Below are 27140 nucleotides of genomic sequence, written 5' to 3'. Positions count from 1 at the left end.
GTATAAGATGATGAATGGGATGGATAGGATAGAGGTGGAGAGACTCTTCCCGCTCAAAAAAGACAGTAGGACTAGGGGGCACAGCCTCAAGATAAAAGGGGGGCGGTTTAGAACGGAGTTGAGGAGGAACTTCTTCACTCAAAGGGTGGTGAATCTCTGGAATTCTCTGCCCGTTGAAGTGGTGGAGGCTGCCTTGCTAAATATTTTTAAGACGCGGGCTGATGGGTTTTTGATAAGAGAGGGGATTAAGGGTTATGGGGAGAGGGCGGGAAAGTGGAACTGAGCAGCGACAGATCAGCCATGATCTTATTGAATGGCGGGGCAGGCTCGAAGGGCTGGATGGCCTACTCCTGCTCCTATTTCTTATGTTCTTATGTTCTTAGGTCTGACAGCATCTTGCAGGGAGAATACAGACAATGTTTTGAGATTAGATGACCCTTCATCAGAGCTTTCATCAGCTTCTGTGGATGATTTCAGTGGAAATGTGCTCTCCCAGGCTCAAACAGCATCAGCCCACTGGAAGCAAAGTTGTGAGACCGGCCAGTCCAGCAGAAAGAAACCCTCCGATCCTCCCACTTCACCCACTGTCAGAATGAACATGGTTCAGTCCCGGATGTGATTAACAGCAGAATCCAACCCCTGTCATCACTTGTGAACTCGCTGGTGTCTCAGTAGATGGGATGAATGAGTGAATCCCTTCCCACACTGAGAGCAAGTGAATGGCCTCTCCCCAGTGTGAACTCGCTGGTGAATTTTCAGGGTATTTGAATGTCTGAACCCCTTGTCACACTCAGTGCAGATGAATGGCCTCTCCCCGGTGTGAATTCGCTGGTGTCTCTGTAGGCTGGATGACCATCTAAACCTCTTTGTGCAATGAGAGCAGCTGTATTGTCTCTCCTCAGTGTGACCTTGCTGGTGTGTCTGCAGACTGGATAACTGAGCAAATTCCTTCCCACAGTTAGAGCAAGTGAATGGCCTCTCCCCAGTGTGAACTCGCTTGTGATTCAGCAGGGTGGATAAATCCCTGAATCCATTCCCACAATCAGAGCAGGTAAATGGCCTCTCTCCGGTGTGAACTCGTTGGTGTCTCCGTAAATTAGATATCTGAGTAAATCTCTTCCCACAGATAGGGCAGGTAAATGGCTTCTCTCCGGTGTGAACTAGCTGGTGATCCTGCAGAGTGGATGCACGTTTGAAACCCTGCCCACATTCAGTGCAGGTGAACGGCCTCTCCACACTGTGAAGTCTCTGGTGTGCGTGCAGGTTGGATGAATTTCTGAATCCCTTCCCACACACACAGCAGGTGAACGGCCTCTCCCCAGTGTGACTGTGTCGATGAATTTCCAATATCGATGGGGATATGAATCCCTTCCCACATTCATCACATTTCCACGGTTTCCCCATGGCCCTTTGCCTCTCCATGTTGAAGAACCAAATGAGGTTTTCACACACTCAACACGGGTAGGGTCTGTCCTGGCTCCAAAGGGAATTGTTTTTTAAAACTGTTACTATTAAAGCTGGAACACACTCACTTGGGTGTGTGTTTGTGTCTCGGTGCTTTCCCAGCCACACTGATGTTTAAAATCTTCTGCAGAAGACAGAACAGAGAAAGACACCTCCTTCTAGATAAAGGCCGATGACACTCAGGTCCTGGTGAATTGAGTGACTGTCAGATGTTGACATGATGCTTGATTTGAGATTTCTGTCTGTAAATCCTCATCTTCTGATATTCTGTAAAAGGAGTTTACAAAAGTAAGTGTCAGTACAGGATGGAAATTTAGAACAGACAATTCTAGTTTCTATGGTATATACTTTCCTCTCCCTCCATTCTGACTCTGCTGTGTCTAATATTCAGTTTCCCAATTGTCCAGAAGTAATGATTTATCCTGATTCACCAAAACAAGGTCCAGGAGACAGACACTGAAAATTGGTAATGGAAGGTATTTGTAAATGTACATATATCTTTCCAGATGCACACTTAGCTGCAAAGAAATGTTTAATTGAGGGTTAAGTACATGTTAATTAGAGATAGAGTGGGGTGTATGAGGAAGAACTTCAGACATCATTCTGTAAGCTGATGGTGGAAGTGGAGAAGTACATTTGCACAATAACTTTGGTGAGTTGTAGGAAGTAAAAGAAAGTTTATTTATTGGTCAGGAATAAGGCTTACATTAACATTGCAATGAAGTTACTGTGAGAATCCTCTAGTTGCCACACTACAGCGCCTGTTTGGGTCAATGCATCAAACCAGCACGTACTTCGGACTGTGGGAGGAAACCGGAGCATCCAGAGGAAACCCATGCAGATACGGAGAGAACGTGCAAACTCCACACAATGACCCAAGCCAGGAATCGAACCTGTGTCCCTGGCACTGTGAGGGGAACTTGCAGGGATATAGAGAGAATGGGGATATAGAGAGGAATGGGACTGATTTGATTGTTCGACAGAGTCAGCATGAACTCGAGTCACTGAATGGACTCTTCTGTTTTGTCATGACTCTATAACTGGAAATATATGAAGTAGCGACAGTATTTATATTACAAAATGAGAAATAAGAAATTATTTTATGACAGATTTATAATTAATACATCTAATTATTTAATCTCTAATATGTAATCTCTACCATATAACAACACCAGACATATCTCTGTCCTGTATTAATTTACTGTGTTAGTGTGTTAGCGATGGAAAGATGGTAGGAGTGGAGGGCCTGAATGACATTATTGTTACTAGAGAGGCGGTGCTCGACAGACTGGAGGGACTGATTGTGGACAAGTCCCCAGGACCGGATGGAATGCATCCGAGGGTTCTGAAAGAAATGGCAGAGGTGATAGTGGACGCCTTGGTGATTATTTTCCAAACGTCACTGGATTCCGGGGAAGTGCCGGAAGATTGGAAAACGGCTAATGTTACGCCGTTGTTTAAGAAGGGTGCCAGGCAAAAGGTGGGGAATTATAGGCCGGTTAGTTTAACGTCTGTTGTAGGAAAAATGTTAGACTCCGTGATCAAGGAGAAAATAGCAAGGCATCTTGAGGAGAATTGTTTGGTACAGCAGACGCAGCACGGTTTCGTTAAGGGGAAGTCGTGTCTGACGAATTTATTGGAGTTCTATGAGGATGTGTCTAGGGCGGTGGATAGAGGAGAGCCGGTGGATGTGGTCTTTCTTGATTTTCAGAAGGCGTTTGACAAGGTGCCTCACAAGAGGTTATTGCAGAAGGTCAGGGGACATGGAGTTGGGGGTAGGGTGTTAGCGTGGATAGAGGACTGGTTGTCAAATAGGAGGCAGAGAGTGGGGGTCAATGGGTGCTATTCGGATTGGCGGTTGGTGACTAGTGGAGTGCCCCAGGGGTCGGTGCTGGGGCCTCAGCTATTTACCATTTATATAGATGATCTGGAGGAGGGAACCGAGTGTATGGTGTCGAAATTTGCTGATGACACCAAGATTGGTGGAACTGCAAATTGTGCGGAGGGTGTGGAGAGTCTGCAGAAGGATCTAGATAGGCTGGGTGAATGGGCCAGGAACTGGCAAATGGAATTTAATGTTGGCAAATGTGAGGTGGTCCACTTTGGTAGGAATAATGGTAGGAAGGACTATTACTTACGTGGCGAAAAACTGCAGCATGCGACAGTGCAGAGGGACCTCGGGGTCCTTGTGCATGAGTCGCAAAAACCCAGCCTGCAGGTGCAGCAGGTGGTCAGGAAGGCGAATGGGATGTTGGCCTTCATAGCGAGGGGGATTGAATATAAAAGTAGGGAGGTCTTGCTGCAGCTGTATAGGGCATTGGTGAGGCCGCAGCTGGAGTACTGTGTGCAGTTTTGGTCGCCGCACCTGCGCAAAGATATTTTGGCCTTGGAGGGAGTGCAGAGGAGGTTTACTCGGCTGATTCCGGAGTTGAGGGGATTGAACTATGAGGAGAGGCTGAATAAACTAGGCTTGTACTCGTTAGAGTTTAGAAGAATGAGGGGAGATCTCATTGAGACGTATAAGATGATGAATGGGATGGATAGGATAGAGGTGGAGAGACTCTTCCCGCTCAGAAAGGACAGTAGGACTAGGGGGCACAGCCTCAAGATAAAGGGGGGGTGCGGTTTAGAACAGAGTTGAGGAGGAACTTCTTCACTCAAAGGGTGGTGAATCTCTGGAATTCTCTGCCCGTTGAAGTGGTGGAGGCTACCTCGCTAAATATATTTAAGACGCGGGTTGATAGGTTTTTGATAAGAGAGGGGATTAAGGGTTATGGGGAGAGGGCGGGAATGTGGAACTGAGACACCACAGATCAGCCATGATCTTATTGAATGGTGGGGCAGGCTCGAAGGGCTGGATGGCCTACTCCTGCTCCTATTTCTTATGTTCTTATGTATGTACTGTCCCGCTAAATGTCAGCCACCCCCTGGGGAAACCAGTCCTTTAATTGTGAACATTAGGAAAGAGCCCATCCTTTTATCCAGACCAATAAATGTGTCAGGCTGAGGGAGCAAAGGCTGTCAATGTCTTTCAGAGAGAGAGAGAGAGAGAGAGACCTGGGCCAACCTTTCCAGAGTCTGCTCCCTCCCTGGATTCACTTCCTTTCCCTTCAGTTGCTGCAGGTCCCCAGTTTCCCCCAGAATGAGAATAGAAATGGGAAGGGGGGGAAAGAAAGTGTTTTACTCACAGATGTTGGAGACAGGAGGGAGTTTGAGTCTGTCTGAAGCTCAATCCTCATTCACACAAAGCCCGCGCTCCTATTGGCTGGAGGACCAGAATCCTTCCGGTCCTCCAACTCTTCCCATTGGTCAACACCTAGGGTCAGGGGTGGGGGGCTCCGCACATGCGCAGTTGTGGGTCAGGGGCCGGCGCGGATCCCAGTGTCCGACCGGCCTGAGAGGGTCAGAGAGACAGTGAGCGGCCTGGGGACAGGGACTGGAATCAGTGTGTGAGAGAATTAGAAATATCCTTGTTTACTGTGTACCTGAGAGGGAGTGGAATCAGTGTGAGTGAGACAGAAATAAGAGTGGACCAAATCTGGCTGTCTGTGCGGGGGGGAGGGGCGTGTCTGTGCGGGGGGGAGGGGCGTGTCTGTGCGGGGGGGAGGGGCGTGTCTGCGGTGGGGGAGGGGCGTGTCTGTGCGGGGGGGAGGGGCGTGTCTGTGCGGGGGGAGGGGCGTGTCTGCGCGGGGGGGAGGGGCGTGTCTGCGCGGGGGGAGGGGCGTGTCTGCGCGGGGGGAGGGGCGTGTCTGCGCGGGGGGGAGGGGCGTGTCTGCGCGGGGGGGAGGGGCGTGTCTGCGGGGGGGAGGGGCGTGTCTGCGCGGGGGGGAGGGGCGTGCCTGCCTGTCTGAGGGGGGAGGGGCGTGTCTGTCTGTCTGAGGGGGGAGGGGCGTGTCTGTCTGTCTGAGGGGGGAGGGGCGTGTCTGTCTGTCGGGGGGGAGGGGCGTGTCTGTCTGTCTGAGAGGGGGACGGGCGTGTCTGTCTGTCTGAGGGGGGAGGGGCGTGTCTGTCTGTCTGAGGGGGGAGGGGCGTGTCTGTCTGAGGGGGGAGGGGTGTGTCTGGGGGGGGAGTTTTTTTTGTGTATATGTATCTGTTAAGGCATGGAGAGAGATTCTGCATTTGGGCGGCACAGTGGCACTGCTGCCTCACAGCCAGGGACCTAGGTTCAATTTCCAGCTTGAGTCATTGTCTATGTGGAGCTTGCACATTCTCCCTGTACCTGCGTGGGTTTCCTCCGGGGTGCTCTGGTTTCCTCCCACAGACGTGGAGATGCCGGTATTGGACTGGGGTAGAACATCGAACATTCCAGCGCAGTACAGGCTCTTTGGCCCTCGATGTTGCACAGACCAGCGGAACCAATCTAATGACCCTCTAACCTAAACTATTCCAATATTATCCATATGCCTATCCACTGACCATTTGAACGCCCTTAAAGTTGGCGAGTCCACAACTGCTGCAGGCAGTAAAGAACCTACCTCTGATATCCATCCTATAATTACCACCCCTTAATTTAAAGCTATGTCCCCTCGTGTTAGCCATCACCATCCAAGGTAAAAGGCTCTCACTGTCCACCCTATCCAATCCTTTGATCATCTTGTATGCCTCAATCAGGTCACTTCGTAACCTTCTTCTCTCCAATGAAAATCAAGCCTCTCAGCCTTTCCTCATAAGACCTTCCCACCATACCAGGCAACATCCTGGTAAATCTCCTCTGCACCCTTTCCAATGCCTCCACATCTTTCTTATAATGCGGCGACCAGAACTGTACACAATACTCCAAGTGCGGCCGCACCAGAGTTTTGTACAGTTGCAACATGACCTCACGGCTCCAAAATTCAATCCCTCTACCAATAAAAGCTAACACACCGTACGCCTTCTTAACAACCTTATCAACCTGGGTGCCAACTTTCAGGGAGCTATGCACATGTACCCCGAGATCTCTCTGCTCGTCAACACTACTAAGAGTCCTTCCATTAGCCCTATATTCTGTACTCCTGTTATTCTTACCAAAGTGAATCACCTCACACTTTTCCGTATTAAACTCCATCTGCCGCCTCTTGGCCCAGCTCTGCAGCTTATCTGTGTCCCTCTGCAAACTGTTACATCCATCCTCACTGTCTACAACTCCTCTGACTTTGGTGTTGTCAGCAAATTTACTAATCCATCCTTCTACACCCTCATCTAGGTCATTTATAAAAATGACAAACAGCAGTGGCCCCAAAACAGATCCTTGAGGTACACCACTTGTAACTGAACTCCAGGTTGAATATTTCCCATCAACCACCACCCTCTGTCTTCTATCAGCTCGCCAATTCCTGATCCAAACTGCTAAATCACCCTCAATCCCATGCATCTGCATTTTCTGCAGTAGCCTACCATGGGGAACTTTATCAAACGCTTTGCTAAAATCCATATACACCATGTCAACTGTCTTACCCTTATCCACCTCTTTGGTCACCTTTTCAAAAAACTTGATAAGGTTTGTGAGGCATGACCTACCCTTCACAAAACCGTGTTGACTATCCCTAATCAATTTATTTCCCTCTAGATGATTATAAATCTTATCCCTTATAATTCTTTCCAAAACTTTGCCCACAACAGAAGTAAGGCTCACTGGTCTATAATTCCCAGGATGGTCTCTACTCCCCTTCTTGAACAAGGGGACGACATTTGCTATCTTCCAGTCTTCCGGCACTATACCTGAAGCCAATGACGACATGAAGATCAAAGCCAAAGGCTCTGCAATCTCCTCCCTAGCCTCCCAGAGAATCCTAGGGTAAATCCTAGGGTAAATCCCATCCGGCCCAGGGGACTTATCTATTTTCACACACTCAAGAATTGCCAACACCTCCTCCTTATGTACCTCAATCCCGTCTAGTCTACTACCTGGTATCGCAGTATTCTCCTCGACTACACTGAATACTGTGTGAATACTGTCGAAAAATACTCATTCAGTGCCTCTCCTATCTCTTCAGGCTCCACGCACAACTTCCCACTGCTGTCTCTGACTGGCCCTAATCTTGCCCTAACCAATCTTTTATTCTTGACATACCTGTAGAAAGCTATAGGATTTTCCTTGATCCTATTTGCCAAAGTCTTCTCATGTCCTCTTCTAGCTCTTAACACTCTCTTTAGCTCCTTCCTGGCTAATTTATAACTCTCCAGTGCCCTAACTGAGCCTTCACGTCTCATCTTTACATAAGCCTCCTTCTTCCTCTTCACCAGAGATTCAACTTCCTTAGTAAACCACGGTTCCCTTGCTCGACCATTTCCGCCCTGCCTGACAGGTACATATTTATCAAGGACTCGCAGTAGCTGCTCCTTGAATAAGCTCCACATTTCAGATGTTCCCAGCCCCTGCAATTTCCTACTCCACCCTATGTATCCTAAATCTTGCCTAATAGCCTCATAATTACCTTTCCCCTACCTATAACTTCTGCCCTTCGGTATATACCTATCCCTTTCCATCACTAAAGTAAACGTAACCGAACTGTGGTCACTATCACCAAAGTGCTCACCTACCTCCAAGTCTAACACCTGGTCTGGTTCATTACCCAGTACCAAATCCAATGTAGCCTCACCCCTTGTTGGCCTATCTACATACTGTGTCATGAAACCTTCCTGCACACATTGGACAAAAACTGACCCCTCTAACGTGCTTGAACTATAGCTTTTCCAATCGATATTTGTAAAGTTAAAGTAAGCACAGTTAGAAATCTCACAACACCAGGTTAAAGTCCAACAGGTTTATTTGGCAGCACAAGCTTTTGGAGTCTCAGGCTCCATCAGGTAAGTGAGGGCATATACAGACACAAAGATAATGGTTGGAATGCAAATCTTAACAGGTAATCAAGTCTTAAAGGTACAATGTGAGTGGACAGAGGGCTAAGCACAGGTTAAAGGGATGTGTATTGTCTCCAGTTAGTGGGATTTTGCAAGTCCAGGCAAGTCATGGGGCTTACAGATAGTGTGACATGAACCCACGATCCCAGTTGAGGCCATCCGCATGTGTGCGGAACTTAGCTATCAGTCTCTGTTCAGTGACTCTGCGCTGTCGTGTGTCGTGAAGGCCGCCTTGGAGAATGCTTACCCGAAGGTCAGAGGCTGAATGCCCGTGACCACTGAAATGTTCCCCAACAGGAAGAGAACAATCTTGCCTGGTGATTGTTGAGCGGTGTTCATTCATCTGTTGTCGTAGTGTCTGCATGGTCTCCCCAATATATGATGCCTCAGGACATCCTTTCCTGCAGTGTATCAGGTAGACAACGTTGGCTGAGTTACAAGTGTATGTACCGTGTACCTGGTGGATAGTGTTCTCACGTGAGATGACGGCATAGAATCATAGAAACCCTACAGCGCAGAAAGAGGCCATTTGGTCCATTGAGTCTGCACCGAACACAATCCCACCCATGCCCTACTCGCATATCCCTACATATTTTCCCCACTAATCCCTCTGACTTCACATCTCAGGATACTAAGGGGCAATTTTAGCATGGCCAATCAACCTAACCCACACATCTTTGAACACACATCTATATCGATGATGAGGATGGCCTCAACTGGGACCTTGGGTTCATGTCGCACTTCCTGTAACTCCTACAACTTGCCTGGGCTTGCTACATCTCACTAACTGCCCTGTCTGGAGACAATACACATCTCTTTAACCTGTGCTTAGCCCTCTTTCCACTCACATTGTCTGTAGTTTTAAGACTTGATGACCTGTAAAGACTCGCATTCCAATCATTATTCTGTAAATTGAGTTTGTGTCTTTATATGCCCTGTTTGTGAACAGAACTCACTCACCTGACGAAGGGGCAGTGTTCCGAAAGCTTGTGCTATCAAATAAACCTGTTGGACTTTAACCTGGTGTTGTGAGACTTCTTACTGGACATAACAGGTAGACAATGTTGGCTGAGTCACAAGTATGTACCGTGTACCTGGTGGATGGTGTTCTCACGTGAGATGATGGCGTCTGTGTCGATGATCCGGCATGTCTTGCAGAGGTTGCTGTGGCAGGGTTGTGTGTGTTGTGGTCACTGTTCTCCTGAAGGCTGGGTAGTTTGCATAAACAACTATACAGTTCTTTGAAGGCAACTTGAGGCTTCTTGCCTTTGAATAACCACACAACCTCAAACAGACCATTGCCCACAGCAAACTGGGTTTGATCTTAGCCTTGGATGACTGTCCATGTGGAACATCCAGAGGAACCCCATGCATACACAGAGAGAGTGTCATAGATTCCATGATTCTAAAATCTTTCTCCCTCTCAAACTATAAAACTCTGTCCCCACACACTCCTTCCTCCCTACTGATTGTAACATTAATTCATTCTCCTTCCCTGAAGGTGCTGACTCTGAGCTTCAGTTTCACACTCCCTATTGTCCACCCAGGTGCCTGCCCCCCCCAACCCCCCTCCCTCCCTGTCAGAGTAGTCACAGCACAAGAGGATTCCATTCAGTAACTCGTATCCATACCAACTCTACCGGACAATGCAATCAGTGCCATTTCCCCCTCAGTCAGTCGGTTTCATTTGCAAGTTTATTTCCTTCAGATACCCAAACCAAGTTATTTCAAATTCTTCTTCACTTCCAGCACTGGTGTGATTTTTTTGATTGCGCCCACTTGCTGTCTAAATAAGGTTCTTCCTCACACACCCCCACTCTATCTATAATTGAAATAATACAGTACTCTCTGAACATTTTCCAGACAGCTAATTGTGCATCTGGAAAGATATGTACATTTACTAAATTAAAATGTTTGGATGGCTCACTCCGGGACCTTGTATCTATGGGCTGGCACGACTCACTCATTGATGAGAATGTGGAGGGTGAATATTTGATACAGCAGGGTGAGAATGGAGGGAGTGAGACAGAGATTTTCAGATTTTGGGTTTTTTTTATTCATTAGTGTCACAAGGTTTACATTAACATTACAATGAAGTTACTATGAAAATCCCCTAGTTGCCACAGGTAAGTACACTATTCAGGTTCACTGAGGGAAAATTTAGCATTGCTAATATACCTAACCAGCACATCTTCTGTTGGGGGAAACTGGAGCACCCGGACAAAATCCACACAGACACAGGGAGAACGCGCAGACTCCTCACAGTGACCCAAACTGGGAACTGAATCTAGGTCCCTGGCTCTGTGAAGCAGCTGCACTAACCACTGCACCAAATGAGAGGGGAAAGAATGTTCCATAAAAACTAGAATTGTCTATTTTGAATTTCTATCCTGTACTGACTGATGAATTTTGTATCTCCTTTTACAGGTTATCAGAAGGTGAGGATTTACAGACAGATTTCTCATCAACATCTGACAGAGTCTCTCAATTCATCAGGACCTGAACATCATCAGCCTTTGAACGTGGGAGAATTGTTTGTCTATTTTGTCTGCAACAGAGGATTTTAAACATCAGTGTGTCTGGAAAAACACCGAGACACACATGCATCTGAGTGTTTCATCTTTAACCAGTTGATTAGTTTGGAGCCAGGAAAGGCACGGCACATGTTGTGTGAACATAGGACACTACAGCACAAAGAGGCCCTTCGGCCCACAATTGCGCTGATCATTATCCCTACCTACCAGGCCTATCTATAACCCTCAGTCCCAATAAAGGTGTGTGTGGACACCTCAGTTGATTGTTGAACGTGGAGAGGCACAACAACACCTACTGCAAGGAGAAACCGTGGGAATGTGGGAGGGAATTCATTACCCCAGCAAGACTGGGAAGTCTTTGATGCATTCACACTGGAGAGAGGCCGTTTACTTGCTCTGACTATGGGAAAGGACTCGCTCAGTTAGCACACCTGTGAACACACCAGTGAGTTCACACACAATGATCATTCATCTGCACTGACTGTGGGAAGGGATTCACTCAATCATCCAACCTGCTGGGACACAAACAAATTCACACTGGAGAGAGACCATTCTTGTGCACTGAGTGTGGAAAGGGATTCACATATTCATCTAATCTGCAGAAACACCAGAGAGTACACACTGGGGAAAGATCATTTACCCGCTCTGATTGTGGGACGAGATTCCGAGATTCCTCCATCCTGGTGAGACACAACCAATTTTGTACCGGGGAGAGACTGTTCGCCTGCTCTGACTGTGGGAAAGAATTCACTCACTTATCCCATCTGCAGACACACCAGCGAGTTCACAGTGGGGAGAGACCAGTCACCTGCTCTCAGTGTGGGAAGAGATTCAATCAGTCAACACCCGGGAAGAGATTCAATCAGTCAACACCCCTGCAGAGACACCAGCGAGTTCACAAGTTCACAGGGGTTGGATTCTTCTGTTATTGCTGCTGTTAATCACATCCGGGACTGAACCATGTTCATTCTGACAGTGGGTGAAGTGGGAGGGTCGGAGAGTTTCTTTCTGCTGGACTGGCCGGTCTCACAACTCTGCTTCCAGTGGGCTGATGCTCTTTGAGCCTGGGAGAGCACATTTCCACTGAAATGATCCACAGAAGCTGATGAACATTTATTTTACCCTAGACAGTAAATAGTGTTTTTCCTATCACCACAGATAGACCTAAAATAAATGCAGAAAGAACTGGCAAAATGCAGCAGGTCTGGCAGCATCTGTAGAGAAAAATGTCCTGGAATAAAAGGCAAAGGGAGAGGTATTGTAGTAAAGAAACAAAGTATTGGTGCAGAGTAAGTGTGAATGGCAGAATAAAGGACAGCTTTGGAAAAAAAACATGAAAACAAGATGCAGATTCGCACTCAGCAAGAAAATCAAAACGGACGAGAGAGTTCAGGGTATGAAGTTGTTGAACTCAATGTTGAGTTCAGAAAGCTGTAAAGTGCTTCATTGGAAGATGAGGGGCTGTTTGTCCAGCTTGTGTTGGGCTTCTCCGGAACGTTCCAGCAGGCTGAGGACAGAAATGTGAGTGTGAGAGTAAAGTGGTGAATCCGAATGGCAAACAAGCGGGAGGTCAGGGGTCATGCTTGTGGACTGGGTGGAGGTGTTCCACAAAGAGGGCAGGGAACAGGCTACAGATGGATTACAGAGAAACCATTTGGGTCCAGAACATTGTGAATATCCTTTTCCTCTGGTTGTCTTTGATCTGAAGTCATTTTCTGTTTGTTTTAGCCATGTTCTGTTTCATTAATAAACTTTTATTAGTAAAAATATTCAATTTTTCTGGATTTTTCTTGATGAGATTGCTGCACTTTAGGGAAAGTGGGTGAGAGGGATTCGCAGGCTCTTTAACAGAGGAATCTCTGAGGTAATGGGCAAAGGGGCCAGAGAGGGAGATAAAATTTTATTTTTGACTCGACGATGTTAGAAAGTAGGGTTCAGGGAGTCAATTAACCCTTTCTCCCCTTTTCCCAAACTCTGAAATGATTCCCAGTGATAACTCTTATTGGTGACAGTGGTTAGATTTTATTCAGTATCAATAAGAGCTGACACAGGCTAATGTCTGAGCAGGAGTATCAAAGTACAGCAGCATTACCATTACACTCTGGGTAGAAGAACCATCTACATGGAAATGCCCCCTGCTCTGCCCCCGATGCCACGGCACCAGTCAATGCAATCTGTAAAATCTCGACAAATCTCTGTGCTCGGAGAATCCCTTCTTATCATTTTTAAATCACAAACTCTATGGAGACTGATTTCACCCAATCATTGCTGAGCTAACATCTGAACGGACCAATTACAAAACCTGTCATTGAACCATCTGTGCCCACCCAAACCACATCAAACTCTCCAACAATTGTCTCCCCCACACTCTGTCCCTGGTACAGGGAGTCAGCGTTCCCATTGCCAAACAGTCAAAACATGGTGACCTCAACACTCAGGTGTTGTGCAGAATTCAAGTCACTCTTGTTTTCTCTGTCCTCTGGGATCTGTTTATTTCCCAGCAAGTTGTCTGTTCTCAGCTCTGCTACATTTCTGCTGAGGTTTGGCCCCTTTTACACCTTTCAGATCAATAAAACACTTAGTCAGTGGAGACCCAAACCACAATTTCCCATCCTGTTGTGAGCAATAGGTAAAGATGTTGTTGACACATATATTTGTAGAGCATAGAGAAATAGCTTGAAGTCAAATAGATTGGATATTGTTAGGCATATTGATAACCCACTTTATGGAAACAACTGTGAGTTTAGTCACAAACATAGGACATAAGGTTCGATGCTGCTAAAACAGCAATACTTAGGGATAATAAAAAGACTGCCTGTAATGTAGAGATAACATCAGAGATGTGATGTGCAGTGAAGCATACACCACATCCTGCAGTAATGTAAGAGGCCCACGTTATAAAAAGCAAATGGCCTGCAAGATGTGTTGTTTATACAACTAAGCATAAAAGGGGGAAGGGGTCACTGAGATAGTTGGGACAGCAGTGATTAAGTTGGCAAAGGATTGATTACCGCCAATCTGAACTGGATATGTAACAGTATTGGATAAGATGGATGAGTTTGCTAATGCACTCTTGTGATAACAGGAGACATTGTTAGATGGGATAGGAACTTAGGGCACCTCGAGCCAATAGGAGAATGTCAGCACATAGATGGGACAGGGACCACCAATTAGGAGAGAACATCACATTGCAAAGCCATCACAATGCTTGTAAAAAAGGTATAAAATGTGCTGTAAATCTATGTGAGGTGTGCCTATTTCGCTAGACACCCGGTCTTGCAAGAACGTCAAATAAAATCTTGCTCCTTCAGAACTTGACTTGACTAAATTGTTTAACTGTGAGCTGTGTTTCTCACACTGTCACCTGTCAACCATCCTTACCCAGAGTGTAATCACAGCAGGAATAAAAACAGGAGAAGTGTAACAATCAAAATAAATGCACAGAATTTAATGTTCATTGAAGTCTGGGGTCCTTCAGGATTCTTCCGGTCCACACCTTGAGGGGAGGCGAACTCTCTGACCCCGCACTCAATTTCACTTCATTATTTTCCAGTTCTGTTCAGGACCTGCCTGCAGTAACATCTACTCGATCTTTTCCTCTCCTGAAGGAGCACTGTGAGTTCTAGGTTACTGTACATAAGGACTGATGGTCCAAGCAACAGATTGAGACCCTGGAGAGAGTGCAGAGGAGGTTTACCAGGATGTTGCCTGGTATGGAAGGACTGGGTTATGAGGAAAGATTGAGCAAACTGGGGCTGTTTTCCCTTGAAAGATGGCGACTGAGGGGGGATCTTATAGAGGTATATCAGATTATGAAGGGTATAGATAGAGTAAACAGCGGTAAGCTATTTCCTATGGTAGAGACACACAGTACGAGGGGCCACGGGCTTAAGGTGAGGGGGGAGAGGTATAACACGGATATTAGAGGGAGGTTTTTCACACAGAGGGTAGTGGGGGTATGGAATGCTCTGCCAAGCAAGGTGGTGGAGGCAGGCACGCTGGAGTTGTTTAAGAGTAACTTAGACAGGCACATGAGTGGGTTGGAGATGGAAGGATATAGGAGATTGTTTTAAATAAGGTTCATTAGCACTGGGGCGTCCCTGGTAATGTAAAAGGATGTGGTATGATACTAATGTTTTTCTCTTTTAATTCACAGGTTTTAAGTCGGTCCGCCTTGTGTCCAACGAGGGGCATACACGCGATGGGTCATACTGGGGCTGCTCTTGGATGTGCGAGATTGGCCTAGTGCTTCATGTCATTAGTGTGTGCTTAAACTGGACCATTTACTGGGCAAGACGACAGCTCAGTGACTATCACTGTTTGTTGTGCAGATACATGGATTTGGGCCGGTGTCTGTGGGAGTTTGCGCATTCTCCCCATGCTTGCGTGGGTTTTCTCCGGGTGCTCCAGTTTCCTCCCACACCCCAAAGATGTGCTGTTAGGCTGATTGGAGGTAATAAATTGTCCCTAAATTAGTTTCCCTCAATGTGGAATGCCATAAGCATAGATAAGGGTCATGGGTGGAGGGGGGGTACTGGTAATGTTAAAATGGCGGCGTGGGCTCGTTGGGCCGAAGGGCCTGTTTTTGTTCTTTGTAAAAGATTCTCCAGCTCTCTCTTTAACCGATCCAACTTGTGGACAGTTCTTACTCAGTATTATTTCTCCCAATCTATAATATCCATTTTACTTTAATTTTCCTCACTTTGTGTCCATGTGCAGTGTGTTTAATTGGATCCTGATAGTTTGGAACTCAGTTTCTCTCTGGAGTGCGTGTCGATGCCTTGATGGTGTCGCAGTGTTGTCTCAATCCCCTGGCCACATTAACCATTTCATCTCCTGCTGTGTCTCCAGTAGCTGTGTGTGTTTGGGACCCACTCTTCACTCCATCTCACCATGAATTTAGACTTGCTGTTTTCCACACGCAACAAATCACATCTGCACACTCACTGCGGTATCCCCAAATCATGTCACACATTCTTAACTCTCAGATGTGCTGATGAAAAGATCAAAGTGAGTGTTTGTCTTCCTTATCTCTCCCTGTTGTGATGCTGATATTTCATGTAGTGCCCGAGCTTTCAAATGTGGATTTCTTTAAAACAAAGTTCATGGATGTTGGAGTGTTTCAGAGATCAGGTATTATGTTGGCTTTCACTGATTTACAACTCAACTAAATACAAACAACTCATGGAGAGAGTAATTCTGGTTGAAGACATACTTTATTGCCCAGGCCTGGCCCACGCACATAGCAGAACAATTTGAGACAGCCCAAACTATTTTAAATTGCATTGCTTCCAATATTACAACGATACAATTTTCAAAAATCATTTGCCCGCCCATTCTTCTCACCCAGCCAATCATGTGAGCCAATCGTGATTAGAATAGATCATTTACCTTGGCCAATAACATTTCACTCTCTGACAGCATAAGAATACGTAGATCCATAGAGTTCAAACGGTCTGTTCCACTGTCTCCTCACATCTCCTGATCAGAAAACTGTCCGAGCAGCTCTTTATCTGGAAACTCTACGCTCTTGTTCATTTAATTATCTGGGGGAGTTGTACTGTCTGGAGCCCACCCTGATGTGTGTTTTTTTTGCTACATTCAGTGGCTGTATTGTTTTCAAAAAATGTGGTGGTTCTTACATAGCTATATCCCATCAATGCTGAGTATCATTAGCCAAGGTGTATGTTTTAATACAGAATATTCAAAAATACAGACTTTTCAAAAATACATTTTAAATTCTCTTAACAGTGGTTATATGTATTTCTTGCAAACAGTACTCCAGGTACTTTGTGATTCTTCTATGCGATATAAACTCGAAATAAACCTATTCTGACCTATTGGTCTTTCTGTCCCAGTTTCTTCTGAAACCCCTTCTAATAATGGACAAGAATGCAAATATCTCCCAGAGAAAATGATTAACTTATTCATCCAATCGACATATTCCAGAATTTCACCAGAATGAAGGTGGATTCCACATTGATATATTCCATTCAACCACACCCAAGGTGATTATTCCAATTCCTTTATTGTCCAGGACAATATATTCAAATGTCTTTAAAACTGAAATTAAATATTCTTGTTTGATTTCAGATATTAATATATTCTGTTAGTTTGTTCTTTATTGTTGACGTCAGGCAGGGTTTGTTCTCCCCGTGTTGGAGCAAAAGGGGGATGTGGGGAGATTTGATTGAGGTGGAAAAGATTCTGACAGATTGAGATAAGGTGGACAAAGAAAAATTATTCCCACTAACTGATGGGACAAGGACGAGGGGGTTGCAGAGTTAAGATTCTCAGTAAGGGGAGGATGTGAGGAAGAATATTTTAATGCAAATGGGAGTGACCTGGAATTCGCTGCTTATGAGAGTGGAGGGTAGCACGGTAGCACAGTGGTTAGCACTGCTGCTTCATAGCGCCAGGGACACAGCGATTCCCGGCTTGAGTCACTGTCCGTGTGGAGTTTGCACGTTCTCCCCGTGTTGGCACGGATTTCCTCTGCTTTCCTCCCACAGTCTGAAAGACGTGCTGGTTAGGCAGTGTAGTGTGGCAACTCAGGAAATTTCACAGTAACTTCATTGCAGTGTTAATGTAAGCCTTATTTTTGACCAATAAATAAACTTTAACTTTACGGAAGTGGAGACAATAAACAATTACAACAGGAAATTGGATGGGCATTTGGGGGTTCCAAACAGAAACACTGACTAAATATCTCTGACCTTCCTCACACCCTGTCACTCTGTGATCCTTGTGAAATTTGAAACCAGGTATTCGCAACAAGACTCAAAGAGCATCAGCCCACTGGAGGCTGAGACCGGCCAGTCCAGCAGAAAGTAACCCTCCAATCTTCCCCCATTAACGAACTGTGAGAATGAACAAAATAATCCAACCCCTGTAATCATTTGTGAACTTGTTGGTGTCTCAGTAGCTGGGATGAAACTCTCAATCCCTTCCCACACAGAGTAGGTGAACGCGCTGGTGTTTCCACAGGCTGCATGAATCACTGAACCCCTTCCCACACAGAGCAGGTGAATGGTTTCTCCCCAGTGTGACCTCGCTGATGTCTCAGCAGGTGGGATAACTGAGTGAATCCTTTCCCACACTGAGAGCAAGTGAACGGCCTTTCTCCAGTGTGAACTCGCTGGTGTCTCTGTAGGTCGGAATACTGACTGAATCCTTTCCCACACTGAGAACAGATGAATGGCCTCTCCCCTGTGTGAACTCGCTGGTGTCTCTGCAGGTTGGATAACCGAGTGAATCCCTCCCCACACTGAGAGCAGCTGAATGGTCTCTCCCCAGTGTGAACTCGCTGGTGTGTTTGCAAACTGGATAACCTAATGAATCCCTTCCCACACTGAGAGCAAGTGAACGGCCAGTCCCCAGTGTGAATTCGCTGGTGTATCCGCAGATCGGATAACCGAGTGAATCCTTTCCCACATTGAGAGCAGATGAATGGTCTCTCCCCAGTGTGAGCTCGTTGGTGCGTCCGCAGATTGGATAACTGATTGAATCCCTTCCCACACTGAGAGCAGGTGAACGGCCTCTCCCCTGTGTGAATTCGCTGGTGTCTTTGCAGGGTGGACGAGAGAGTGAATCCCTTTCCACACTGAGAGCAGATGAATGGCCTCTCCCCTGTGTGAACTCGCTTGTGTGTCTGCAGGTGGGATAACCGAGTGAATCCCTCTCCACACTGAAAGCAGATGAATGGCCTCTCCCCAGTGTGGCTGCGCCGATGAGCTTCTAGCAAAGATGGGACTTTGTATCTTTTCCCACAGTCCGCACATTTCCATGGTTTCTCCATGGTGCAGGTGTCCTTGCCTCTCTCTTCGTTGGGCAATCAGTTGAAATTTGTCCGCACACAGAACACAAGTACAGTCTCTCCCCGCTGTGAATGGTGTGATATTTATTCAGACTGTGTAACTGGTTAAAGTTCTTCAGTCAGTGCACTGGAACACTCTCACTCGAGTGTGGCTGTGTGTTGGTGCTTTTCCAGTCACACTGATGTTTGAAATCTTTTCAATTTGACAGACTGGACAATCATTTCTCCTTCTAGATTCAAAGACCGATGATGCTCAGGCCCCGAAGAATATGACTCTCTCAGGTCTAATTGTGACATTTGAGATTTCAACCTGCGATTCCTCTTTCAATATCCTGTAAAATAAAGTTGAGAAAAGTCATCAGTATCAGGACAGACATTCAGCATAGACAATTCTAGTTTCTATGGAATATTCTGTCCTCTCTCATTCCCCAAAAGCTGTAAATCTCCATCCCACACACTCTCCCTCCATTCTCACTCTGATGTATCTAATATTCACCCTCCCAATTCTCCTGAAGGTGTTGATTGACAGATCCATGCTCACTGTTTCCTGTCCTGGATGTGGAGTTGCTGGCATTGGACTGGGGTAAACACAATAAGAAGTCTCACAACATGAAGTTAAAATCCAACAGGTTTATTTAGTAGCAAAAACCAATAGCTTTTGGAGCGTTCGCTATTTGTTCTCACTGGAATGACAGGGATAGACCTGATAGAAGTCGACAAGATTATGAGTGGTATGGACAGAGTGGATAATGAGATGCTCTTTCCCAGGGGAGAAAAGTCAATTACTGGGGAATGTAGGAGCAGTGAGCACTCTGAAAGCTGGTGTTACCAAATAAATCTGTAGGACTTTAACCTGGTGTTGTGAGACTTCTTACTGTGTCCTGTTTGGACAGAGTTGAAAATCTCCATGCAGGCTGCCAGACAGATATATGTCTATATGACTGGATTAAAAATGTACAGACTGGATTCCCTTCCTCTCCCTTCAGTTGCTGCAGGTCCCCCGGGTCTCCCCCAGAATGACGCTGCCCAAAGGAGGGGATTTCAGCCTGAAGCTGATTGACCAACTTCCGCATTGTGAGGTCACAATGAAGCCCGTGTTGCATCAGCCAATCCGAGTGTCTCTGCCCCGCGGTGACGTCTCCGGGTTCCAAAGCAGCATCCCGGCGCGCGGACGCGGGAGCGGCCCCGGGACACGGGAGCGAGCCCGGACCCGGGAGGCGCGGCTACGGGAGCGAGTCCGGGACACGGGAGGCGCGGATACGGGAGCGGCCCCGGGACACGGGAGGCGCGGATACGGGAGCGGCCCCGGGACACGGGAGGCGCGGATACGGGAGCGGCCCCGGGACACGGGAGCGAACCCGGACCCGGGAGGCGCGGCTACGGGAGCGGCCCCGGGACACGGGAGGCGCGGATACGGGAGCGGCTCCGGGACACGGGAGCGAGCCCGGGCACGGGAGGCTCGGACACGGGAGCGGCCCCGGGACACGGGAAGCGCGGATACGGGAGCGGCCCCGGGATACGGGAGCGAGCCCAGACCCGGGAGCGGCCCTGGACACCTGAGGCGCGGACCCGGGAGCGAGCCCGGACCCGGGAGCGGCCCTGGACACCGGAGGCGCGGACCCGGGAGCGAGCCCGGACACGGGAGCGGCACTGGGCACCGGAGGCGCGGACACGGGAGCGGCACTGGGCACCAGAGGCGCGGACCCGGACACCGGAGGCGCGGACACGGGAGCCTCACCCGTTCTCGCCGCTGTCCAGCTGAGGGCTCCGGACCCGCTGATCCGCCCCGAGCCGGGACTTGTCCACAGGAGCGGCGCGGCTGCGCATTGGACAGGAGAGCCACACCCTGACCTTCACACTGAGGTGTTGACCAATGGGGAGAGTTGGAGGACTAGAAGGACTCTGGTCCTCCAGCCAATCAGAGCTCCCCCATTGTGTGAATGCGGAAGTTAGACAATGGGCTTGTTCACCTGATGTGGGTATGCCGGCGTTGGACTGGGGTAAACACAGTAAAAAGTCTGACAACACCAGGTTTTAGTCCAACCTATTTATTTGATAATATACTCACAAGCTTTCGAGGGACACCCTCTTCGTCAGGTGAATGGAGAGTTCTGGCCCTCCATTCAACTCTCCATTCACCTGACGAAGAGGGTGTCCCTCGAAAGCTTGTGAGTATATTATCAAATAAATAGGTTGGACTAAAACCTGGTGTTGTCAGACTTTTTACCTTGTTCACCTGCCCATTGCTGTCCAGTGAAGCTGCTGCTCAGCTCACAGCAGCAGGAAGGATGTGGGGGCTTTGGAAAGGGTACAGAAGAGATTTAACAGGATGTTGCCTGGTGTAGAGGGCATTAACTATGAGAAACTTGGTTTGTTCTCACTGGAGCGAGGGGAGAAACAACCTGATAGAAATCTACAAGATTATGAGTGGTGTGGACAGAGTGGAAAGTGAGATGCTCTTTCCCAGGGAGAAAAGTCAATTACTGCCAAACATAGGTTTAAGATGCTTGGGGAAAAGTTTAGAGGAGATGTGCAAGGCAAGTTTTTTACACAGTGGGTGGCGCATTTCTGGAATGTGCTGCCTGGGGAGGAGGTGAGCAGGTTCAATACCGACATTTAAGGGCAACTAGACAAAGACATGAATAGGATGGGAATGGAAAGATACGGATTCCGCCAGTGAGAATATAAGAACTAGGAGCAGGAGTGGGCCATCTGACCCCTTGAGCGTGTTCCGCCATTCAATAAGATCCTGGCTGATCTTTTTGTGGACTCAGCTCCACTTTCTCGGCCGCTCACCTGAGATTTTTGAACAATAAACGAATTATCTGTACTTACCTTAAAAACATTTGATGAGGTCGCCTAAATTGCTTCACAGATAATTTAGGCAGGCATCGTATTCAGCACAGGTTTGGAGGGCCTGTGTCTTTGTAGGTAAAATTTATTCCGATGGTCAAAAAGGATAGTAGGAGGAGAGGTAATAAGCCGTGGATAACGAAGGAGGTGAAGGAAAGTGTTAAATTAAGAGCGGAGGAATTTAGAGTAGCTAAGAGTAATGGGCGAGAAGAGGATTGGGAGAGGTTTAAATGTCAACAAAGATTGACAAAGAAGTTGATAAAGAAGGGTAGGATAAACTATGAAGCTGGGCTAGCGCTTAATATAAAAAAGGATAGCAAGAGTTTTTATAAATATATAAAAAGGAAGAGGCTGGCTAGGGTGAATGTTGGTCCTTTAGAGGATGGGAAAGGGGACCTAGTGGTAGGGGATGGGGATATGGCTAAGGTATTGAATAACTTTTTTGTTTCTGTCTTCACGGAGGAGGACGTGAATAATTTGCCGGATGTTAGCGATGGAAAGGTGGTAGGACTGGAGGGTCTTAATGACATTACTGTTACTAGAGAGGCGGTGCTCGATAGACTGGAGGGGCTGATTGTGGACAAGTCCCCAGGACCAGATGGAATGCATCCGAGGGTTCTGAAAGAAATGGCGGAGGTGATAGTGGATGCCTTGGTGGTTATTTTCCAGACGTCGCTGGATTCTGGGGAAGTGCCGGATGATTGGAAAACGGCTAATGTTACGCCGTTGTTTAAGAAGGGTGCCAGGCAAAAGGCGGGGAATTATAGGCCGGTTAGTTTAACGTCTGTGGTAGGTAAAATGTTAGAATCTGTCATTAAGGAGGAAATTGCGAGGCATCTTGAAGGGAATTGCTTGATAAAGCAGACGCAGCACGGTTTCATTAAAGGGAAGTCGTGTCTGACAAATTTACTGGAGTTCGATGAGGATGTGTCTAGGGCGGTGGATAGAGGAGAGCCGGTGGATGTGGTCTTTCTAGATTTTCAGAAGGCATTTGACAAAGTACCTCACATGAGGTTATTGCAGAAGGTCGAGGGACATGGAGATGGGGGTAGGGTGTTAGCATGGATAGAGGATTGGTTGTCAAATAGGAGGCAGAGAGTGGGGGTCAACGGGTGCTATTCGGATTGGTGGATGGTGACTAGTGGAGTGCCCCAGGGGTCGGTGCTGGGGCCTCAGCTTTTTACCATTTATATAGATGATCTGGAGGAGGGAACCGAGTGTAGGGTGTCGAAATTTGCTGATGACACCAAGATTGGGGGAACGGCAAATTATGTGGAGGGTGTGGAGAGTCTGCAGAAGGATCTAGATAGGCTGGGCGAATGGGCCAGGAAATGGCAAATGGAATTTAATGTTGGCAAGTGTGAGGTGGTCCACTTTGGTAGGAAGAATGGTAGGAAGGACTATTACTTACGGGGCGAAAAACTGCAGCAGGCGACGGTGCAGAGGGACCTCGGGGTCCTTGTGCATGAGTCGCAAAAACCCAGCTTGCAGGTGCAGCAGGTGGTCAGGAAGGCGAATGGGATGCTGGCCTTCATAGCGAGGGGGATTGAATATAAAAGTAGGGAGGACTTGCTGCAGCTGTATAGGGCATTGGTGAGGCCGCAGCTGGAGTACTGTGTGCAGTTTTGGGCGCCGCACCTGCGCAAAGATATTTTGGCCTTGGAGGGAGTGCAGAGGAGGTTTACTAGGCTGATACTGGAGTTGAGGGGGTTGAGCTATGAGGAGAGGCTGAATAAACTAGGCTTGTACTCGTTAGAGTTTAGAAGAATGAGGGGAGATCTCATTGAGACGTATAAGATGATGAATGGGATGGATAGGATAGAGGTGGAGAGACTCTTCCCGCTGAAAAAAGACAGTAGGACTAGGGGGCACAGCCTTAAGATAAAAGGGGGGCGGTTTAGAACGGAGTTGAGGAGGAACTTCTTCACTCAAAGGGTGGTGAATCTCTGGAATTCTCTGCCCGTTGAAGTGGTGGAGGCTGCCTCACTAAATATTTTTAAGACGCGGGTTGATGGGTTTTTGATAAGAGAGGGGATTAAGGGTTATGGGGAGAGGGCGGGAAAGTGGAACTGAGCAGCGACAGATCAGCCATGATCTTATTGAATGGCGGGGCAGGCTCGAAGGGCTAGATGGTCTACTCCTGCTCCTATTTCTTATGTTCTTAAAATGTTAGAATCCGTCATCAAGGAGGAAATAGCGAGGCATCTTGAGGGGAACTGCTTGATAGAGCAGACGCAGCACGGTTTCATTAAAGGGAAGTCATGTCTGACAAATTTACTGGAGTTCTATGAGGATGTGTCCAGGGCGGTGGATAGAGGAGAGCCGGTGGATGTGGTCTTTCTTGATTTTCAGAAGGCGTTTGACAAGGTACCTCACAAGAGGTTATTGCAGAAGGTCAGGGGACATGGAGTTGGGGGTAGGGTGTTAGCGTGGATAGAGGACTGGTTGTCAAATAGGAGGCAGAGAGTGGGGGTCAATGGGTGCTATTCGGATTGGTGGTTGGTGACTAGTGGAGTGCCCCAGGGATCGGTGCTGGGGCCTCAGCTATTTACCATTTATATAGATGATCTGGAGGAGGGAACTGAGTGTATGGTGTCGAAATTTGCTGATGACACCAAGATTGGTGGAAAGGCAAATTGTGCGGAGGGTGTGGAGAGTCTGCAGAAGGATCTAGATAGGCTGGGCGAATGGGCCAGGAACTGGCAAATGGAATTTAATGTTGGCAAGTGCGAGGTGGTCCACTTTGGTAGGAAGAATGGTAGGAAGGATTATTACTTATGTGGAGAAAAACTGCAGCAGGCGACGGTGCAGAGGGACCTCGGGGTCCTTGTGCATGAGTCGCAAAAACCCAGCTTGCAGGTGCAGCAGGCGGTCAGGAAGGCGAATGGGATGCTGGCCTTCATTGCGAGGGGGATTGAATATAAAAGTAGGGAGGTCTTGCTGCGGCTGTATAGGGCATTGGTGAGGCCGCAGCTGGAGTACTGTGTGCAGTTTTGGGCGCCGTACTTACGCAAGGATATTTTGGCCTTGGAGGGAGTGCAGAGGAGGTTTACTAGGCTGATTCCGGAGTTGAGGGGGTTGAGCTATGAGGAAAGGCTGAATAAATTAGGCTTGTACTCGTTAGAGTTTAGAAGAATGAGGGGAGATCTCATTGAGACGTATAAGATGATGAATGGGATGGATAGGATAGAGGTGGAGAGACTCTTCCCGCTCAGAAAGGACAGTAGGACTAGGGGGCACAGCCTCAAGATAAAGGGGAGGCGGTTTAGAACGGAGTTGAGGAGGAACTTCTTCACTCAAAGGGTGGTGAATCTCTGGAATTCTCTGCCCGTTGAAGTGGTGGAGGCTGCCTCGCTAAATATTTTTAAGACGCGGGTTGATGGGTTTTTGATGAGCGAGGGGATTAAGGGTTATGGGGAGAGGGCGGGAATGTGGAACTGAGCAGCGACAGATCAGCCATGATCTTACTGAATGGTGGGGCAGGCTCGAAGGGCTAGTTGGCCTACTCCTGCTCCTATTTCTTATGTTCTTATGTTCTGTGCTGTACTTTTCTTTGTTCGTTGTTCTCTCTGAATAAAAGTTGAGCTTCAGACAGACTAACTTGAATTTGTTTATTTCATTTGACCTTAAAAGAGGCCAACATCTGTGAGTAAAACACTTTATTTTCTCCCTCTTTCCATTTCTTTTCTCATTCTGGGGATAAAATTGGGGACCTGCAGCAACTGAAGGGAAAGGAAATGAATCCAGGAATTCACCGATGAAGGAGCAGTGCTGTGAAAGCTCGTGATGCCAAATAAACCTGTCGGATTTTAACCTGGTGTTATGAGACTTTTTACTGTGACATTAAAGGGGACTATTGTTCGTCCATCGTCATCGATGAGGACCTCGACACCATTAGTCATTTTGAGGCTGGTTGCGGTGTGTCCGAAGATGACTGATCAGGGCCAATTCAGGCACGGAATGTCCTGGCACGTATTGGACAGACTTGTGTAGACACTGTAGTTGTTGCGCTGGTGGCTCTGGACTTGCGCAGATCGCACTTAAGTTGTGCTTCAGCAATACACCTTGCTTCGTGAGCTTGACAGCCTTTGTGGATGAGGCAACGCCAGGTAGGGCGGTTTTGTGCCAACGTTTCCCAGGTGGTCGTGTCAATGTCAAGCGACTTCAGGGAGGCCTTGAGTGTGTCTTTGTAACGTTTCTTCTGCCCTCCATGCGAGCATCTTCCAGCAGAGAGTTCCCCAAAGAGGAGCTGCTTGGGTATGCACTCGTCTGGCATATGGATGACATGACCTGCCCACTGGGTCTGCGCTCTCATCAGCAGTGTGTGGACTGATGGAAGACTTGCTGTAGAGAGAACTTCAGGGTAAGGTGTATGAGGAGCAGGCTGGTGCATGACTTTGGTCTTTTTAATGTTGATGGTGAGTCCAAAGTTGTGACAAGCCGTGGAAAATTTGTCCATACTGACTTGTATCTCTGGCTCTGAGCCAGTATACAGGGCGCAGTCATTGGCAAAGAGGAAATCTCCCAGAACAGTCTCCTTCACTTTGGTAATAGCTTGAAGTCTCCTCAGGTTGAAGAGCTTCCCATCCACTCTGTACTTGAGGCTGATTCCAGCAACACTGTTCTGGAAGGCATCATTCAGCATGGCAGTAAACATCATGCTGAACAGTGTGGGTGCGAGCACACAGCCCTGTTTGACGCCATTGGTGTCTGGGAATGCCTCAGGGGATTCTCCGCTATCCAGTACTCTGGCCATCATGGAACTGGCGTACCATCTGAATGAATTTGGGGGGCAGCTGAACTTTGACATGATCCTCCACAGACCTTGTCGGCTGACAGTATCGAAGGCTTTCGCGAGGTCAACAAAGGTTGTGTAGAGCTCGCGATTCTGCTCCTGACACTTCTCCTGAAGTTGGCGCGCAGCAAAAATCATGTCAGTAGTCCCACGACCTTTGTGGAAGCCACACTGTGACTCTGGAAGCAGGCCCAGCTCCAGATGAGTGACCGGATGATTTAACAGGACTCTTGTGAGGGTTTTCCTGTGATGGAGACTTCGAGATTCCTCGGTGGTTGTCGCATACTTGCCGATTGCCCTTCCTCTTGTAGAGGTGTACAATGGAAACATCTTTAAGTCCCTGAGGAATGGATCCTTGCTTCCAAAAGGACTGGAACAACTCAGTGAGCTTCTCGATAAGTACAGGACCAGCAGCTTTATAGATCTCTGTGGGTATGGCATCTGCCCCTGGGGCTTTGCCACTGGATAGCTGGCTGACAGGTTTCGTGACTTCGGCTACTACCAGTGGGTCATCCTTGGCGCTGTTGATATTGACCTGGGGAATCCTGTCTATTGCCTCATCGTTAATAGATGACGGTCGGTTGAGGACGGCTTCAAAGTGTTCAGCCCATCTCTGCAGGATCTGAGCCCTCTCTGTAATGAGAGTTGTACCAACTGTACTCAGGAGGGGGGAACTCCCAAGAGATTGAGGTCCATAGAGAGTGTTGAGGGTTTCATAGAACCGTTTTAAGTTGTTTCTGTCAGCGTATCCCTGTATTTCATCTGCCTTGGCACTCAGTCAGGCATCCTGTATTTTACACAGTTTATTCTGGACTGTCCTGCGAACACTGGGAAA

At 47.6% G+C, this 27140-nt stretch overlaps 1 protein-coding gene across 1 annotated transcript in view; it reads right to left on the bottom strand.

Moving 5' to 3' along the window:
* Positions 1–437: 437 nt before the first annotated feature.
* The window catches only part of LOC145357589 (uncharacterized), a 254877-nt gene continuing 228174 nt past the window's right edge, over positions 438–27140 (bottom strand). The window contains exons 2-3 of the mRNA XM_080211066.1: positions 17861–18989; positions 438–1381 (exon numbers count right to left, since the gene is read on the bottom strand). Of these exons, the coding sequence (XP_080067192.1) occupies positions 646–1381; positions 17861–18639 (1515 nt within the window). The 5' untranslated portion in view covers positions 18640–18989 and the 3' untranslated portion in view covers positions 438–645. The remainder of the gene's footprint in view (positions 1382–17860; positions 18990–27140) is intronic.

This window comes from Carcharhinus amblyrhynchos, chromosome 23 (assembly GCF_965287045.1).
Source record: "Carcharhinus amblyrhynchos chromosome 23, sCarAmb.v2.hapA, whole genome shotgun sequence".
NCBI classification, from domain to species: domain Eukaryota; kingdom Metazoa; phylum Chordata; class Chondrichthyes; order Carcharhiniformes; family Carcharhinidae; genus Carcharhinus; species Carcharhinus amblyrhynchos.
The sequence above is the reverse complement of the archived record's forward strand: the minus strand, read 5'-3'. Positions and strand labels throughout refer to the sequence as shown.